The following is an 18,666-nucleotide window of genomic DNA, read 5'->3' on the forward strand; positions in this document are numbered from 1 at the left end:
GATTCTTTTTGCCCCTGGCAGAACTTTTAGTGGTCAACAAAACCAAATATAACAGGAAGGGAGAAAATGCAATGGACCATTGATACTCTTATCAAGTTCTGGTCAGCTACAGTACGGTACGCTACAACTCCAATATATTATTATTTGTAGGGAAAAGTAGTCCCAGAGAATTGACATTGTACGGAGTTTGGTGCTCTAATGAGCTACCCGGCCATCAGCGATCAAACCCATCTGACCGCCACACATGCATTCATCTCATGGTTCTACTCAGGAAGACTATCTGGCCTGTCCCATCAGTGTTCTGGTATTGTACTTGTGGTCAGTTTTCAACTAATGTATTCTTCAAGCCATCTTCCAAGGTGGCTTTCTGGGTCTTTAATCCCAGTATCAGGATTCAATGAAAGAGTACTAAAGCCATATGCGATACAGTCTTGGATACAAACTAAGAGATTGGCCTCCACAATGGATGAAGGGATGCGTCAACCTTCAGCAGAATACATTTTATCAGTGCTCAATTTCAGGAGCCTTTTGGCTGATGTAGGAGATCACATGTATGCACTTTAATAGCCATAGCTCAGGTGAGCTACAAATGAGAAAACATTCCTTTATATCACAGTGCCTTTATTTTTAAAATAACAGTTAAGAAATGCAAATTGATTCATAGTAATGCAACATATGTTCATCATTCAATTTCAATAAAAATAACATCTTCTGCATATTTGACAACTCTTTTAAATCATAATAATTACTTATATTCCAGTCAGTTAGTGACCTTTGTTAACAATATACATGTATATACAAAGACATGCAAAAAGCTTTCAGTCAACTTTGTTTTTTCTTATATATTTCATACAAAACAATATTTTTATAAATCTCTCTAGTTTCATCACCTTTCCTTGTTATATTTCACCACAAAATGTAAAATTTCCCATAGTTTTATATTATGTTAATACATCATTTGATTTGTATTTCATAACTGGTAGAATTTCAGACGCTATAAAATTTCACTGCCATATTACCATTGCCACATAATTCAAGTAGATAGTCATGAAAACTTTTGCTTTGTCATATTAACTATCAGTTACAGAACTATAGATCTCGGGCAAAATCGGGATATACCAGATCCATTAAAAACCTGCAATTTACAGCGCCAGATATTCGGGTTAAAAGGATGTAATAAAACCTTATTTTGAATTTGTATTAAATGAATATATCGGAATGCAATTTGTTACATAATAAGAATTTGTGGAGAATTTTAAATTTTATCAAAATAGTTAAAGAAATATACATTCAATCATTGAAAATAGGTCAAGTTTGTGTGAAATGTATAGGGAAAAACAAAATTGACTGAATACCTTTTGCATTACTATGTACATGTTTGTATATCTAATAGAAAAAGACATATTCCTCTCACTTTCCCCTTCTGTTTTCCTTTTTCAATTACAAAACATTTTCACTATTTATATACAAATCTTTGCCATTATGCCAACCAAATTTTTTTTACAAGAAGTAATCAAGCTCCCATTACCATATCAACTTGGAAAGAACACACAATTTTGCATGCTACAATTATAAATATTGAAAGTCACTAACAAACATAAAACAAAATGTGCTGTAATAATGATCCACATCATGTTTTACAAATAGGCATGCTTTCATAATCCGACAAAGTTCTGAAATGTACAACATTATCTGCACTGTTGTTTGATATGGACGTCCACTACCAACTACACTATCAAATTCAATGCATCTCACACTGGTGGCACATGATCCCCTACACAACAAAATGGTTTAAAAAATCCACTAGTGAATTCTAGTTGTAAGAAATGCAGAAATAGCCATGCTTTTGATGCCATTAAGCTGTAACAATACTGTTCAAATATACTGTCAGTGCACCTGTATGGTGTTTACTGTGAACTTCACCCACTGATTGTGTACATAAGCAGCATTTCCCTCACAGAACCAATAGAATAAAAGATTATGCAATTACTGACAACAGAGGCAGTTATCACTCCTGCTTGCATAAGTCTAGCTGGGTTATTCTAGATGGTGTGTGTATGAAGTGTCTCCTTGGTGACCAGTTGGTTGCTGGTGGTACACATCAGTGAGGATCGGTGGTCCTCTGTTGCTTCTGCATTTCTAGAAGTTTTTCCAATGGAGAAGGACCAGGAGAAGACCAAATAGACTGAAAAATACAGAGACTACTAATTACATCAAAATACAGAGACTACTAATTACACCAAAATACAGACAACACAAATTTCAATGTCCCGAGTTGTAAACGTAGAGTACAAAATCTAATATCAAAGACCAACTTTGGTGATACCATACATGTGTAGTATTGCTACAAAGTCAAACCTGTAATGGCCCAGGAAAATATGGTCCTGGTCCTGAGGCAGCTGTAGGTTCTGCCGGGGGACCTATTCTCTGTGTTTTGTCATGCCACACTTCCTCATTGGGACCAAATCTCAGACCCATATCAATTTCTTGTGGCAGCTTTGGGTCCACTGCTTCTGCCTTTGGGGAATTTCTTATGCTGTTGGACTCTTCAGAGAAAGGAGATGACCCCATACCTTTAATGTAATAAGCATGTAGTTTAATATCAAAATATCAACACAAAAAGGCTATAGAACTGTACATAGTCAAGTACACAAAGATGAAAATAAAATAAAACTTCTATATTTTTAAAACTTGCACTCTTACAAATTTACAAATCAAAAGTCCATTTGTAATGTTAACAACAATACAAAATTCTGTCAAATGCTTACTTTTGTTATCAGCAGTTGACAGTGGCACAGACCAAGGGGAACTACTGAACAGTGAATATGTTCCTTGCTGGGTGGGCTGTGGTACTGTTCTTGTAGCACGAGGCTCCAATTCTGGCCCAGGCTTTGGACTGAAAAGAGATTATAGTGATGGTCACATCTTTTGATGAAAAAAAATCATACCACCCTGTAGTGATGGTCACATCTTTTGGTGAAAAAAATCATCCCATCCTGTTTTCCCCCTTTCCCGATTACATTACACTTTTAGAAACATGGGCACGTACAATTATGTACGGTTTGTCTGTGGATATCCAATGGTGAAGATTTTCAAAGATTGCATTATGCTATTTTGGGAGATTTTCACTTCTATCAACCATAAGAAGCTGAGGATCTGAATTCTACAAATTCTTTCACTATATATACACACACCTAAACATGGTATATACAAAAGAGTTAGGGACAGTAACTTAAAGGCCCTATTTATGCCCAATCATTCCCCATGGTTGATAAATCTAATTGAAGCTAAGAATATCTAAAATGTGTAGGCAATTTTTTCCACTGTTATTATTATTATGTCACAAATTACATAACTAAAGTCCTGTGGGGATCCGAGTTGGAGTAGGTCCACCATACTCCAAGCTTGTCGTAAGAGGCGACTAAATGGGGCGGTCCTTCAGATGAGACCACAAAAACTGAGGTCCCGTGTCATAGCAGGTGTGGTACAATAAAGATCCTTCCCTGCTCAAAGGCTGTAAGCGCCGAGCATAGGCCTAAATTTTGCAGCCCTTCACTGGCAGTGGTGACGTCTCCAAGTGAGTGAGGGATTCTCGAGAGGGACGTTAAACAATATTTAATCAATCAATCATAACTAAAGTGAAAGTTTTGTAACATTTTTTTTTAAAATTTAAATGTGTGCATATTTAAACAAGATTAAACTGTCATATTATGTTGCTTTTTGGATTAACTATAAATTTTTTGAAAAATATGCCAAAAAAGTAAATTTTCGTCACTTTTTGATGATGTCATTGTAAGCATGAAGAGTAAGCAGGATAACTTAATTTCAGATCATAAAAGCTAACATATCTGACAACGGAAAAGTAAATTTTCATCTGATCTGAATGATCACACACGAGGTTCATGGGTCAATTAAAACAAGAGCCCCACAGGCCTTATCGGTCACCCGAGTACTAGTTAAAAGTATCACTACTCCGAAGGACTATGAAATCTAGAAAAAATTTCCTGTTCTGAATATCTAAGCTAAATTCTAATATTCGGCAACAGTATAAAACAAATCGTTCTTAAAACTTCAATGCCCTCAAAAGTGCATACACTGATGAAAAGCTTTTAAATACATAATATACGTATTAACATTAAATGATATGACTAATTTGGACCCATCCTAAAAGTCAAAATCCTGGGTTGTGAAATTCACCATTTTTTTGTACACCTTTTTCTGCTATTCCTAAATATGCATTTAGATTTTATACTGTATCAGCAAACTTAAAGAAGTCCATCAAATCATCATTTGACAACACCCTGAAACCAAACCCTTATCCCCTAGAATAACGAAATTTACAATCTTGGTAAAGGACTATCCACTCCTTCTATATATTCAATTAGTTTCAATTTAGTATTAGTAGCACTAAAGAAGATGTTAAATAAGTGTTTTACACATAAACACTATATACTAAGTTCGGCCCAACCCTAGGGTCAGAAAACCTACCCCGGGGATCATGAAAATGACAATTTTGGTAAAGGCCTTCCTGCTCTACATCGCTATGCATTTAGTTTCTCTTACACATGTGCGGTTCTTGAGAAGAAGATTTTTGAAAATTGATCAATTTTAGGCAGTTTTTGCCCCGCCTCCAAGGCTCCAGGGGTGCTGGAGTCTTGAAATTTACAATTTATGTCCCCCTTGTTCCAAAGATGCTTCATATTGGACTGGTAATTATCAACAAGAAGTTAAAAATGTTCAATTGTTAATGCACGACTCACGTCGCAGGACGACAACCAATTGCAATAGGTAAACTCAGGTGACCTTAGAATTAGGATCAGTTTGGTTGGAATAACAATAAACAAGAGACCAATAGGCCATAATGTTCACCTGAGTTACCTTGGTTCTGTTCTTCATCAGAAATTTTTTACCATTTTCAATCCCATGAGAGTTTTGATCACATTATGACCCCCAACCTAGCCCCATGAATCCATACAACATGGGGATGCCACAAAACCAGTATGACAAACATGGCCTTGCTGTTCTGGAGACGATGATTTTTAAAAAGATCCCCCTTGAAAAAAATCTGAATGAATTCAGAACATTTCCTGCTACTTTTGAATCCCCCCCCCCCCCTCCCAATTCCCTACATATTCTGACAAGTGAAAAGGTGAAGATAACGGACAATGATCAATTTTATTCCTATTTAAGCCAAACCGTCAAATATGAATCTGCACTATAATGGATTGCTTCCATATAAATGTATCTAATCAGTGGTCCTAGATTAGAAAATTTTCAAAGATTACACATTTCCATGTTAAAACTTTTATCCCCTAATGAGGCCCTTTCCTATCTCAAGAATATTGATATTTTTGCAATACCTGAGGATGCTTTCATAAAAATGATCACAAAACATCACCCTGCTGGTCTTGAGAAGATTTTCATATAAAATTCTCTATTTATTCCCATGTAAAAATTTGATCCCCTATTGTGGCCCCATCCTACAACCCCACCAGACTCCCAGACTATGATTTGAAGATACTGAATTTTGCACTACCTGTGAAGATTGATCATGACCCTGCTGCTCTTGAGAAGATTTTTTAAAGATTTTTTCCAAACCAGCTATATTTCCCTATTGTGCCCCCCCCCCCCCCCCCCAACAGAACATGTTAAATAGATTTCATTGAGCCTATCAGAACTTGACGTATTGCTTGATGTATTCTTCAGGATTACCTTCTGTTTGGGAAGTTTCCAGAATCAGGCTTCGGTGTTCCCTGAAAAAAAAACAAAATATGTCAACTGATTATGAAATGTGAATGCCTCTGGTAATAGTATAATCTACAGTAGCTAAATTCTACAGCATGTAGAACATTGCATTTAAAGCTAACATAACTTCATAAAGATACAAGAATTCTCAGTGTCCATCCTATTTATCTTTTTATCCGCCATATTAGTATATCTTATTGTTACAGGTGACTCTCAATAACTTGAAGTTCAAAGGACCTTGATAAAACTTCGAGAGATCGAAATTTGGAAAATGAAAGTCCGCCAGTATGGTTAAGATTTTACAGTAACAGGAAATGTATACCAACAAGATCATATGATATCGTTTTGACATGTTTTCCTTCATATTCGTCAGGTACTTTTGATATCAAAATAAAAAAAACCATCTTTTGCATTAATAAAAACATTTCAAAGTTTATGTATTTATTTGTTCTTTAATCATGCTTAGATAGGCATACAAAACCAAGTTCTGAGGACGCTAAATACTATCGCAAACTAAACGGAGCACAATGTTATGTCGCTTTACCCAAAACACAAATTCTAACAAATGAGTAAAACGATGTTTTAGAGTAACTTTACAAAAAGAACAAACTCGAGAAATTTAACAGTTTGTAGATCTATAAATTATGTATAAAACTTACTCTCTCGTTGTCATGTCAAAAAAAATTCTAGATTTCATTCATAGTCGGATTATATATAATTTTAATCATCATGAATCAAAACCCCAGTGCAAGGTGTAAATTGACCAATTAGCCAATTATATACTCAAGTGTGTCACCTCCACAAAGAAGCACCAGTGATGTTTCAACTATGTAAACACCTAATTACACCTCTGGCATTCAAAAAAATCCAGGTAAGGCCCAAGCGGAAATTATTACACGTAACGGTGGGTATACACTACCACCACTTCTCGAGATCGAGAGTGAAAAACAATGAAATGTGTTTTACGGGACCCAACTTCACTTCAAGAGATCGAGAACTTTGAGAGATCGAACGTTCGAGAGATCGATAGTAAATTTGCTGTTATATAGAGAGAAAAATTGGGACCATGATTTCACTTCAAGAGATTGAGAACTTTGAGAGATTGAAGTTCGAGCCATCAAGAGTCACCTTTATATGTAATGGATATGCTAAGTATATAGGGGTGAGTTTTGCTCTGATTCACTTCACATCAGAGTTAACTATTTACAAGTCAAGCTATGACAATCATTCAGGTGTGACAATCACATTTGGGATCTATGCAGGTAGAATAAATCATTCAGGTGTGACAATCACATTTGGGATCTATGCAGGTAGAGTAAATCATTCAGGTGTGACAATCACATTTGGGATCTATGCAGGTAGAGTAAAACAAGCTATCTGAATGAAATATGGCAGATGGGATGAAATATGGTGTACATGAGAATTCATGTCAGCTTTAAGTATTGCCCAGTACACACAGATGTTGTCAAGTTTTAAAGTCTTGGATAAGTAGATCCAAGGAGACTGTCAAGCTCCTCAAAGATTACACACACTATATATCAAAGATTACACACACTATACATCAAAGATTACACACACTATACATCAAAGATTACACACACTATAAACATGTATCAAAGATTACACACACTATACATTAAAGATTACACACACTATACATCAAAGATTACACACACTATATATAAAAAATTACACACACTAATCAAAGATTACACACACTATACATCAAAGATTACACACACTATATATCAAAGATTACACACACTATATATCAAAGATTACACATACTATACATCAAAGATTACACACACTATACATCAAAAATTACACACACTAATCAAAGATTACACACACTATACATCAAAGATTACACACACTATATATCAAAGATTACACACACTATATATCAAAGATTACACATACTATACATCAAAGATTACACACACTATACATCAAAGATTACACATACTATACATCAAAGATTACACACACTATATATCAAAGATTACACACACCATATATCAAAGATTACACACACTATATATCAAAGATTACACACACTAATCAAAGATTACACACACTATATATCAAATTTTTTAGTCTGGGGGCATGAGAATATGCAAGCACGAGTATTTCACTTTTTCTTCTGAAGTTCTCCATGAAAAAAAAAACTACTTTGGCCTCAAATACTTTATCATCCCAAATCTTGCTATCAATAATATAGTTATGTGACAAGTGTCACATTCAGAAATATAATGATGTATTAATTTATTGCACACATTTTCTAATTTTACAAGAATGCCAACTTTAGGTGGAATGGTATATTGATATGGGTAATGCAAATTTTGTTAACACAAAAATTGTTATGAATACCTCAGCATGGCCTTGAAATGCAGCCCCCATCCTGTTTTGCATCATCAAGCTTTCTTTACTCATGTTAGGTGGCTATTAAATAGATTGTTTCAATAAAGATATGTCTCAATAAATATCCATACACTTACAATTTATAATTTGTACACAAATTAGTATGGGAAAACTGAATGCATTTTTATTCATCAACATCTACAAATAAACTGAGGTAAGTTCTTGTGTTTGTTACCTCTGAAGTACCGATGAAATTATAACCACTCTTGGGCTTACATTTACTTCTTTAAAAACTTCCCAGAATATCCACTAACCTGAATAGCCAGCTGTGAAAGTGCTCCCAGCAATTCTGGAGGAACGAAGGGAAAATCCTCCTTTTTTCCTGGCTGTTCCATTGAGCCCTGCATGTTCATAGGTCTCACATTCATCATTCCCATACCAGCATTCATACCTAGTAATTGGTTCAACAGGTGAAACTGGGAAGCAGTGTTCTGTAATTGGGATGGCACAGCCTGAGGTTTTGGACCTCCAAAATTTGTAGGACCCCCAAAGTGTGGTCTCTCATTCCCTGGAGCCATTTGCTGAAAGCTTGTTGGTGGAGGATTATGGTACATATTTCTGATACCTCCTTGCATTTGACTTCCAATATTTCCCGATAGTGGACTATTCTGTGGGTGTTGCTGATTTGGGTTTTTGGGGTAATTGGCCACTTGGGGAGCTCTTTGAGGATTCACAAGTGAGGGATTCTGCTGAAAGGCATTTTCTGTTAGAGGATTCTGCTGATTCTTTTCTGGCTGCTGGCGACCAGAGAGTTGAAGAGAGAAACCAGGTCTTCCTTCAGTTTCTGAGTTTGCCATGTTCATAGTCTGTGGCAGAGGGGGAGGGGGGACATCAAATGGCACTGAGGAGAACTGCTTGCTATTTGGTGGCAAAGGAGGGGGAGGGAACCTAAACATTGCATTGGCCGAAGCATTTCCTGGTAGTGTAGTGTTTTGGTTGGGAACAAGATTCCTAGCATTCATTGATGAATTCTGAGATGTCATTGAAGGTGGTGTAGATGTAACAGGAAACCTAGAAGCCATCCTGAAATGAAAAAGATGAAAATTATAACCATATCAAAATGGTAATTTAATAGATCACAAGAACCCTTAACTGTTGTATTACCATTAAAATATACCTGAAATCTGATGTTATGTTCATATTATAAGGATTCTGTGTCTGCTTTTCAAGGAGCTGTGACCTTTGACCTTCTGTAGTCTGCTGAGATGGTTGTGGCCCTACTTTACCAGGACTACCATCATCCTGGGTTGGTTGTGTGGAAGTGTTGCCATCTGAATTTAATGGACTTTGCTCTTGCTGTTGTTGAAGAGAATATGGCCAAAGTAACTTTTGCTGTTGTTGTTGAGTAGCTGACACTGGTTTACTCAGTATCTGTGGTGGTGTGGAATTTTCCTGCCATAAGGTTGGCTGGGATGACCCCTGTTGTTGTGCCATTAACTGTTTCTGCAGTCTAGGTGGCTGTTGTGTGATGGATAATCTTGAAGAACTCTGAACTCCTGGTCTGGAGCTTCCTGTAACACTACTGCTTGTACCTTTCATGAACAATGGTTCTGTTGTTGGTACTCCTAGAAGATATTTTGGAGAGTTGGGGCCTACAGGTGCAGTTGCAAGAGTTGTTTTTGCGGGTTCTGAACTTACAACATGTGGTTTAACCTAGGATTGAAACAAAAAACCCATAAAAACCATCACAAAATAAAAGGAATCATATTTTTTTCATTAATGCAAAAGCACAGCATTACAAGCATGCTTAACCTCAACTGAATGCTTCTGTTGATTTTGACATAAATGTATTTTTCATTGGCAGATATACACACTATGCAAGAACCATAATTTTTTGTAATTACCTGGTTATTTTAATGTTAATTAAGAAATAAATGTTAACACTGTTTGAATTATGGGGGGGGGGGGGGGGGAAGAAATGGAATTATGTAGCAACTTTTTAAAAATTAGTTATGCAGAAATTAACCAACACTTCAATTTGTGTAATTAATGTTGGATGACAATTTCTTATGGGAATTGTACCCCCCTTCCCCCAACTACTTGAATTTAGACTTTTGTCCGATATCGATCTCTTAGGTATTGGTAATTTTGGTTGATTTTGAATCAGTTTGTTGACTGCTGATTAGAACTAGAATCCAAAGATATATTTGGGGTGTGCCTGATCCTAATCAAAACTATTAATAATGCACACTGCATGGTGGTATCAAAGTTTTCACAAAACTTATTTACCCTCAGTAACAGTCAGTGGTTTGGATCCTCCACCCCTGATCATGCTCAGAATAAATAGTGTACATTCTAAACTGTGTTCATGTTCATACTGGCAAATTTGCTAAATTTTTATGATACCAAAACAAAATAATTATGGCTTAGACTACAGTAAGAAATACATGTATTTGTTTGGAACACAGCTTAGTAATTGAAATGTATTAGCAGCTTATCTCATTCTTTGCATAAATGTTGCTTACAACCAGAATCAGAATTCAACATCCTTTTTGACGATAAAAGGACATCCAGTTCTCAGAATTTTAAAGCTGTATACATCTACATACAACATTTCTAATCGATGTTCTGCACTGTGGGCTACTGAAGTGATCATTACGGTCCATGAGCCTCTTAATTTTAGGAGTATTCACTCTGGTATATTTTCTTTCCTTTGAAAAATTACTGATTTTGAGTTGCAATTGCAGAAATTTATGTTCACTGAAACAATTACTCTATTTGTAAATATCAATAGACATTACATCATCAAAGAGTATTCCGAAAAGAATTCCGAAAAGTTCAGACAACTTTTTTTAAACAGACCTTAATTCAGGGACATACCACGTCCAGCCATAAAAGCAACTTTTATACAAAGAACGAGTTAAATGCTCAGGAGTAAAGAATGTAATGCATTTTCCGTTTCTACCCTGGGGCTGGAATCACTAATGCAGGGATTATGAATTTCAGTTTTAGTATTAAAAGCCTCCTTGTTCATTATCATTACACCACCAGTTCTTGTGCTTGATATACAGAAAGACGATTTTTACATATTTAAATCGCTGCCATTTTTTCTAGATCATCCTTGTAGCATCACCTTGCAGCTTGAACCTCTCACCTATGGTCCATCAATTTTACAATTTTGGTAGAGGCCTCCATGCTTAATACAACTATGATTTCACTATAAGATGCACACAGCTCCTCCTCCCCCATTGGGTATGAACCTCTAACACAGGGGCTATGGATTCACAATTTGAAGGTTTCTGTGCTGAACATAACAATGCACCTAGTTTGTATCCCATATGTTCAGGAATAAATAAGATCTTTAAACATTTAATATACCTTCACTGTATGATCCATATCGCCCCCATCCTGTAGCTTGAACCCCTGACCCAGGGATGATGAATTTCACAAGTTTGGTAAAGTTTTTATGAAAAGGATTAAGAACAATTTCTTTTTTTATGTAACGGTTTTAACCCTACTTCAAATGGACAGGAACAATGAATATCACTATTTCTGTTCCTTACCCAAAATATGTTTAATAATTTTGGCTATGCAATTCTGAGACATAAAATTTGTTAAAAAATTAATGATGCATGATGACGGATGAATTAATGATGCATGATGACGGATGAATTAATGATGCATGATGACGGATGAATTAATGATGCATGATGACGGATGGACACAGATATGTCACCTGAGTAACCTCAGGTAACATAGAATTTCTGCCATATGGTAAATATACTTACTCTTTCTTGTATTTTAGTTGGAACAACTTGCTGTTGGCCCTTCTTTTGAATTATTGCCTGCAATGTACAAATACTAAATAAGGCTTGTTGTACAGAAATAATACCGAATGTGGGGCTGATCCAAACTGGGTCATATTCGAAACACAACATAAAACTTCTGAGCAAATTTTATAACAAATCTGAGCCCACACATTGTCTGGTCACATGCAATCTTTTTTCCAAGTATGAGCTAATATCTCTATATACCTAAGCTAAGGCCTGAACAAATACCTTTCACATTTATTTGATGACCTCGGTTCAGGGTCACAACACATTGAATTCATTTTTGAGAATATATGAGGGTATGAGCTGTAAGCATTGCAGTTCATAGGCTCATGCTCAGTAGATTCCTTATTATACGCGAGTACTTAATATGGTGAAATGACTCGTATACGTCAAATTGTGTGAACATGAATTTGTGAGTCTTATGTTAATCAAAAGTTCTTACATGTATTTTAGCAACAGAAAAATAAAATTAAGTAATTTCATTTCCCATGTGATGCCTCTCGCAAAATCATGCGATAATAAATTCCTGTATTTTCAAAATGAAGTTTATTTCTTCTATATACATTCTACTTTCATTTCTGTCGGAATCTCCAGTCATTAAAATAAACATTCAATATTTCTCTCTATTCATACGTGCAATATTTACAACTGCAGAGTGTTCATAAGGAAATGGCTATCATCACAAATTGCAGAAATATCAAAGGCAAAAAACATGTTTAGGACTTCTGCATACATCTGATAATTTTCCAACAATCTGATTTTGACTTCCTTAATAATAATACGAACCTGAATGGCAATATTTTGACGCAAAGGTTTCTTTTCTACAAATGGCACTTGACTGTCTGCTGAATAAATAAATACAGATATTTAAGCTATGAATAAGATTTGAAACAACACATTGCCAATGCAAATGGCTATACAGTCTCTGAAAATATTTCTGGTTAAGTCTTATCTTTGCATCTTTCTATTTGAGTTACCGAGGAACTTGTTGAGCCATATGACAGTCGTGTTGTCAATATCTTACGAGTTTATGTCTAAAGACCTTGTCTAAACAATGTGCAATGAATAAGGAAAATCCAGAACATAAGTTACAAAACAATTTTGTCATCTCAGACATTTGGATAATTAACATACACATTTTCATTGGATATTCATGTTTTATAATCAGTCACTGCAACTCATCGTCGGAAACCCATGGTTGATTACGCTTTGTTCCTCTCTCCATCACCCGTGGGTCCATTCATTCCTACTCGCTCGTTCTCATGAATAATTAATCAGGCAATTTGATTGGACGCTCATCGTATACCCTGAGCGAATATGTCTAATCAACTAGACACTTTCAGCCCAGTTTCGGTATACAATTCTTATAACAGCAACGTTAAGTTGATGCTACCTTTAAAAACAGAAGAGTTTCGTTACTATAACGATTTTTTGAATATTGATTCATGAGAACGAGCTACTAGGAATGAATGGACCCACGGGTGATGGAGAAGGGAACGAAGCATAATCAACTGTGGGTTTCCGACGATGTTGCAACTAACAGTTTTCAATATTTTACTCTAACACTTACTTGCTACTTTCTGAATTGGTGGAGCAGTAAACTGTAGTCTTCCAGACTTGCCTGGTTGAGCATTCAAACTATAAAGAACAATTGAAAATAAGCCTATTTCCTCAGAGTTAAATATCCTTTTCCCCCTAATGCCACAATCTGACATAGTGCCTCATTTCCCTGTTTCCATGCACCTAAAATATTTATTCAGCATCAACAAAATACAAAAAATTTGAAAGAATTTTTCATTGAATTAAAATTTTCAAAATATGGATCAGTTTATACCTTTGAAATAGAAAAGCAGTGCTTTACAATGATAAGCACAATTCATACAAGAGGCCCATGGACCACATCACTAAGCTACTGCATATTCTCATATAAAACATTAAATCCAAATCATGCTCTCCCTTATTTTCGTAATTTTAACAAGAGGCCCATGGGCCACATTGCTCAACTGGGTCACCTTGGTCCATATTTAGACTTTTCTGGCCCAGTGGCTCTTGAGAAGATTTTTAAAGATTTTCCCTATATATTCACACGTAAAACTGATTCCCTAAAGTGGCCCCACTCTACCCCCAGAGATAATGATTTTAACAAGCTTGAATCTGCACTATGTCAGGAAGCTGCCATGTAAATTTAAACTTTTCTGGCCCAGTGGTTCTTGAAAAGATTTTTAAATGACCCCACCCTATTTATGCGATTATCTCTCCTTTGAAGGAGGCATGGCCCTTCATTTGAACAAACGTGAATCCCCTTCATGCATGGATGATCTCTACCAAGTTTGATTGATATTGGCCAGCTGGTTCTGGAGAAGAATTTTTAAGATTTGTCAGTGTATTTTTACTATTTCGCTATCATTTCCCCTTGGAGAAGGGCATTGTCCTTCATTTGAACACTTGTATCCCCTTCACACAAGGATGCTTTTTGCCAAATTTAGTTGAAATTGGCCCCATGGTTCTGGAAAAGAATCAAATGTAAAAGTTTACAGACAAGACGACAGGTGGTCAGAAAAGCTAACTTGAGCTTTCAGCCCAGGTGAGCTAAATATTATCTCCTCTTGAAAAAAGGCAGTGGTCCTTCATTTTTTCAAACTAAAACTCCCTTCACCCAAGGACACTTTGTGCCAAGATTGGTTGAAATCAGCCCCGTGGTTCTTAAGATGGTGAATATATGAAAACTTAACAGACATACAAGACATACAGACATATACAGGTAAATTTTGTTGAAAAATTGAGTTCCAGTGAGCTAAATAAATGGAATACAATGTAGTCCAAATAACAGTTAAGGAAGAAAGCAAAGAGCTATTCCACGTCAAACGACAACTGGGCAAAATGAGTTCACCCAAAGTCAATACATACTGAGCTACCAATTTTACAGATCTACCACTGTACCATTGTTACCATTTAAAAGAACAATTTTACTATTTACTATCATTTCGAAAACAATTTTATCAATTTTACAGTTTTAAAAACGATTGGAATGATTTTATGAACACATGTAGTAGCTTTCAGTCAGAGAAATGTACTGTCAAGAACTAACCTGTCTGTCTCCGCTGCTAACCACTTGCCATGGGAATAAATTCTCGAACATCGAAGCAGTGACTCTACTTCAGATGGCAGACCCTCTGTAGGCAATCTACTGTAGCTGTAGGAACTACAAGACAGAAGAAAACCATGATACACAACAATGAAAACCATGATAGACAACAAAAAACCAAGATACACAACAACAAAAACCATGATATACAACAACAAAACCATGAGAGACAACAACGAAAACCATGATAGACAACAACGAAAACCAAGATACACAACAACCAAAACCATGATAGACAACAACCAAAACCATGATAGACAACAGAAAAACATGAAACGCAACAACGAAAACTATGATAGACAACAACGAAACCATGATACACAACAACGAAAACCATGAGAGAAAACAACAAAACCATGAGAGACAACAACGAAAACTATGACACACAACAACGAAAACCATGACACAAAACAAAGAAAACCATGATAGACAACAACGAAAACCATGATAGACAACAACGAAACCATGATAGACAACAACAAAACCATGAGAGACAACAACGAAAACTATGACACACAACAACGAAAACCATGATACACAACAACAAAAACCATGATAGACAACAACAAAAACATGAAACGCAACAACGAAAACCATGATAGACAACAACGAAAACCATGATACACGTCAACAACGAAAACCATGATACACAACAACAAAAACCATGATAGACAAAAAAAACAACATGAAACGCAACAACGAAAACCATGATAGACAACAAAGAAAACCATGATACACAACAATGAAAACCATGATAGACAACAACGAAAACCATGATAGACAAAAAAAAAAACATGAAACGCAACAACGAAAACCATGATAGACAACAAAAAAAAACATGAAACGCAACAACGAAAACCATGATAGACAACAACGAAAACTATACACAATCATTATCCTTCTGTTGTTTGAGAACTAGTTTTGCACTGGGATATAACTCTGTCTTGTGCTGTTATTGATGTCGGTAAATGATAACACTGGGAGATAACTCTGTCTTGTGCTGTCATTGATGTCGGTAAATGATAACACTGGGAGATAACTCTGTCTTGTGCTGTCATTGATGTCGGTAAATGATAACACTGGGAGATAACTCTGTCTTGTGCTGTTATTGATGTTGGTAAATGATAACACTGGGAGATAACTCTGTCTTGTGCTGTTATTGATGTCGGTAAATGATAACACTGGTGATTTTTCTTCAATTGAAAAAGCCCTGGACTACTCAGATCTGATAGCTTGCAATGTCTTCTGACTGGACTACTTAGATCTGATAGCTTGCAATGTCTTCTGACTAAAAACCCTGGACTACTCAGATCTGATAGCTTGCAATGTCTTCTGACTAAAAGGACAGTAATTATATACTATAAGTAAATGATAAAGCTTGTACATCCCACAGGTCCAAAAAATGAGACAGTGTAATTTAGTTTTCTCTTCGCCTATTTTAACTGAATACTTGTAGATTGAATAAGTTTTTTTATGGAATACCAGGGTATTTCAAATGTAGAGTTATCAAGTTACAAAATCAGAAAAACATTGTTATTGAAAAAAAAATATGCGCCTCTGATGATATTAGAACCCCAAACATCATATCCAAGAAGCTAAAGTTCCATTCCTTTATTACTGGTATCATATCACTGCAGCGCATGTAACAAGAAGTTACGATAAAATAAATGATGCATCATATCATATGAATAAGTAATTCCTTCATAAGAGTTATTATACATTGGTAAGGGATATCCACCATTAAACTGAGGGGCATTATCATTCAACATTTCACTGACTACAGAATTCAACTCTTCACCTGCGTGCTTTCTCATCATTCAACATTTCACTGACCACAGAATTCAACTCTTCACCTGCATGCTTTCTCATCATTCAACATTTCACTGACTACAGAATTCAACTCTTCACCTGCGTGCTTTCTCATCATTCAACATTTCACTGACCACAGAATTCAACTCTTCACCTGCATGCTTTCTCATCATTCAACATTTCACTGACTACAGAATTCAACTCTTCACCTGCGTGCTTTCTCATCATTCAACATTTCACTGACCACAGAATTCAACTCTTCACCTGCATGCTTTTTCATAATTCAACATTTCACTGACCACAGAATTCAACTCTTCACCTGCGTGCTTTCTCATCATTCAACATTTCACTGACTACAGAATTCAACTCTTCACCTGCGTGCTTTCTCATCATTCAACATTTCACTGACTACAGAATTCAACTCTTCACCTGCATGCTTTTTCATAATTCAACATTTCACTGACCACAGAATTCAACTCTTCACCTGCATGCTTTCTCATCATTCAACATTTCACTGACTACAGAATTCAACTCTTCACCTGTGTGCTTTCTCATCATTCAACATTTCACTGACCACAGAATTCAACTCTTCACCTGCATGCTTTTTCATAATTCAACATTTCACTGACCACAGAATTCAACTCTTCACCTGCGTGCTTTCTCATCATTCAACATTTCACTGACTACAGAATTCAACTCTTCACCTGTGTGCTTTCTCATCATTCAACATTTCACTGACCACAGAATTCAACTCTTCACCTGTGTGCTTTCTCATCATTCAACATTTCACTGACTACAGAATTCAACTCTTCACCTGTGTGCTTTCTCATCATTCAACATTTCACTGACTACAGAATTTAACTCTTCACCTGTGTGCTTTCTCATCATTCAACATTTCACTGACCACAGAATTCAACTCTTCACCTGTGTGCTTTCTCATCATTCAACATTTCACTGACTACAGAATTCAACTCTTCACCTGTGTGCTTTCTCATCATTCAACATTTCACTGACTACAGAATTCAACTCTTCACCTGCGTGCTTTCTCATCATTCAACATTTCACTGACCACAGAATTCAACTCTTCACCTGTGTGCTTTCTCATCATTCAACATTTCACTGACTACAGAATTCAACTCTTCACCTGTGTGCTTTCTCATCATTCAACATTTCACTGACTACAGAATTCAACTCTTCACCTGCGTGCTTTCTCATCATTCAACATTTCACTGACTACAGAATTCAACTCTTCACCTGTGTGCTTTCTCCAGATACTGGAAACACCTCAATTCTGTATCCTCTGGCAATGGCAGGTCTTCATCTACAAAGAACCAACTGTACACCTCACTATGCTCCATAACAATATAAAAGGAGATTGTTTATGTATAAAAAAACCCAGTCAGAATACAAAAATTATATATAGAGATCAGTATGATCCACTCTTGGTCATAAATTCATATTATATTTATACTTTGTGGAAATTCAAAGAAAAGTATTTAACCCCCTACTTGATGCTGATTTCAATGCTGGAATTCAGCATGAGTCATGCCATGAATAAATCTTACAGCAAATTACAATAGACCAGTAAACAGTGTGGTCATTCAAGCATCATATTTGGTCTGAATTTAGATCACAAAGTTAACTTTGAGTAACTTTGTGATCTAAATTCAGACCAAATGTGATACCTGGCTGACCAAATTGTAAAGTCTATTGATCAATCCAGCAGGCAATTGAAAACTCTACTGGTCCTTTGTAATTCTAAGACCAAAG

At 36.0% G+C, this 18,666-nt stretch overlaps 1 protein-coding gene across 1 annotated transcript in view; it reads right to left on the reverse strand.

Annotated features, from left to right (window-relative positions):
- Positions 1-604: 604 nt before the first annotated feature.
- The window catches only part of LOC125680291 (nonsense-mediated mRNA decay factor SMG7-like), a 29,995-nt gene continuing 11,933 nt past the window's right edge, over positions 605-18,666 (reverse strand). The window contains exons 14-25 of the mRNA XM_048919758.2: positions 18,151-18,217; positions 15,031-15,144; positions 13,513-13,580; positions 12,729-12,787; positions 11,898-11,954; positions 9,287-9,822; positions 8,424-9,192; positions 8,119-8,190; positions 5,713-5,753; positions 2,769-2,896; positions 2,359-2,573; positions 605-2,185 (exon numbers count right to left, since the gene is read on the reverse strand). Coding sequence (XP_048775715.2) covers positions 2,102-2,185; positions 2,359-2,573; positions 2,769-2,896; positions 5,713-5,753; positions 8,119-8,190; positions 8,424-9,192; positions 9,287-9,822; positions 11,898-11,954; positions 12,729-12,787; positions 13,513-13,580; positions 15,031-15,144; positions 18,151-18,217 — 2,210 coding nt within the window. The 3' untranslated portion in view covers positions 605-2,101. The remainder of the gene's footprint in view (positions 2,186-2,358; positions 2,574-2,768; positions 2,897-5,712; positions 5,754-8,118; positions 8,191-8,423; positions 9,193-9,286; positions 9,823-11,897; positions 11,955-12,728; positions 12,788-13,512; positions 13,581-15,030; positions 15,145-18,150; positions 18,218-18,666) is intronic.

Source organism: Ostrea edulis, chromosome 2 (assembly GCF_947568905.1).
Source record: "Ostrea edulis chromosome 2, xbOstEdul1.1, whole genome shotgun sequence".
Lineage (NCBI taxonomy): Eukaryota > Metazoa > Mollusca > Bivalvia > Ostreida > Ostreidae > Ostrea > Ostrea edulis.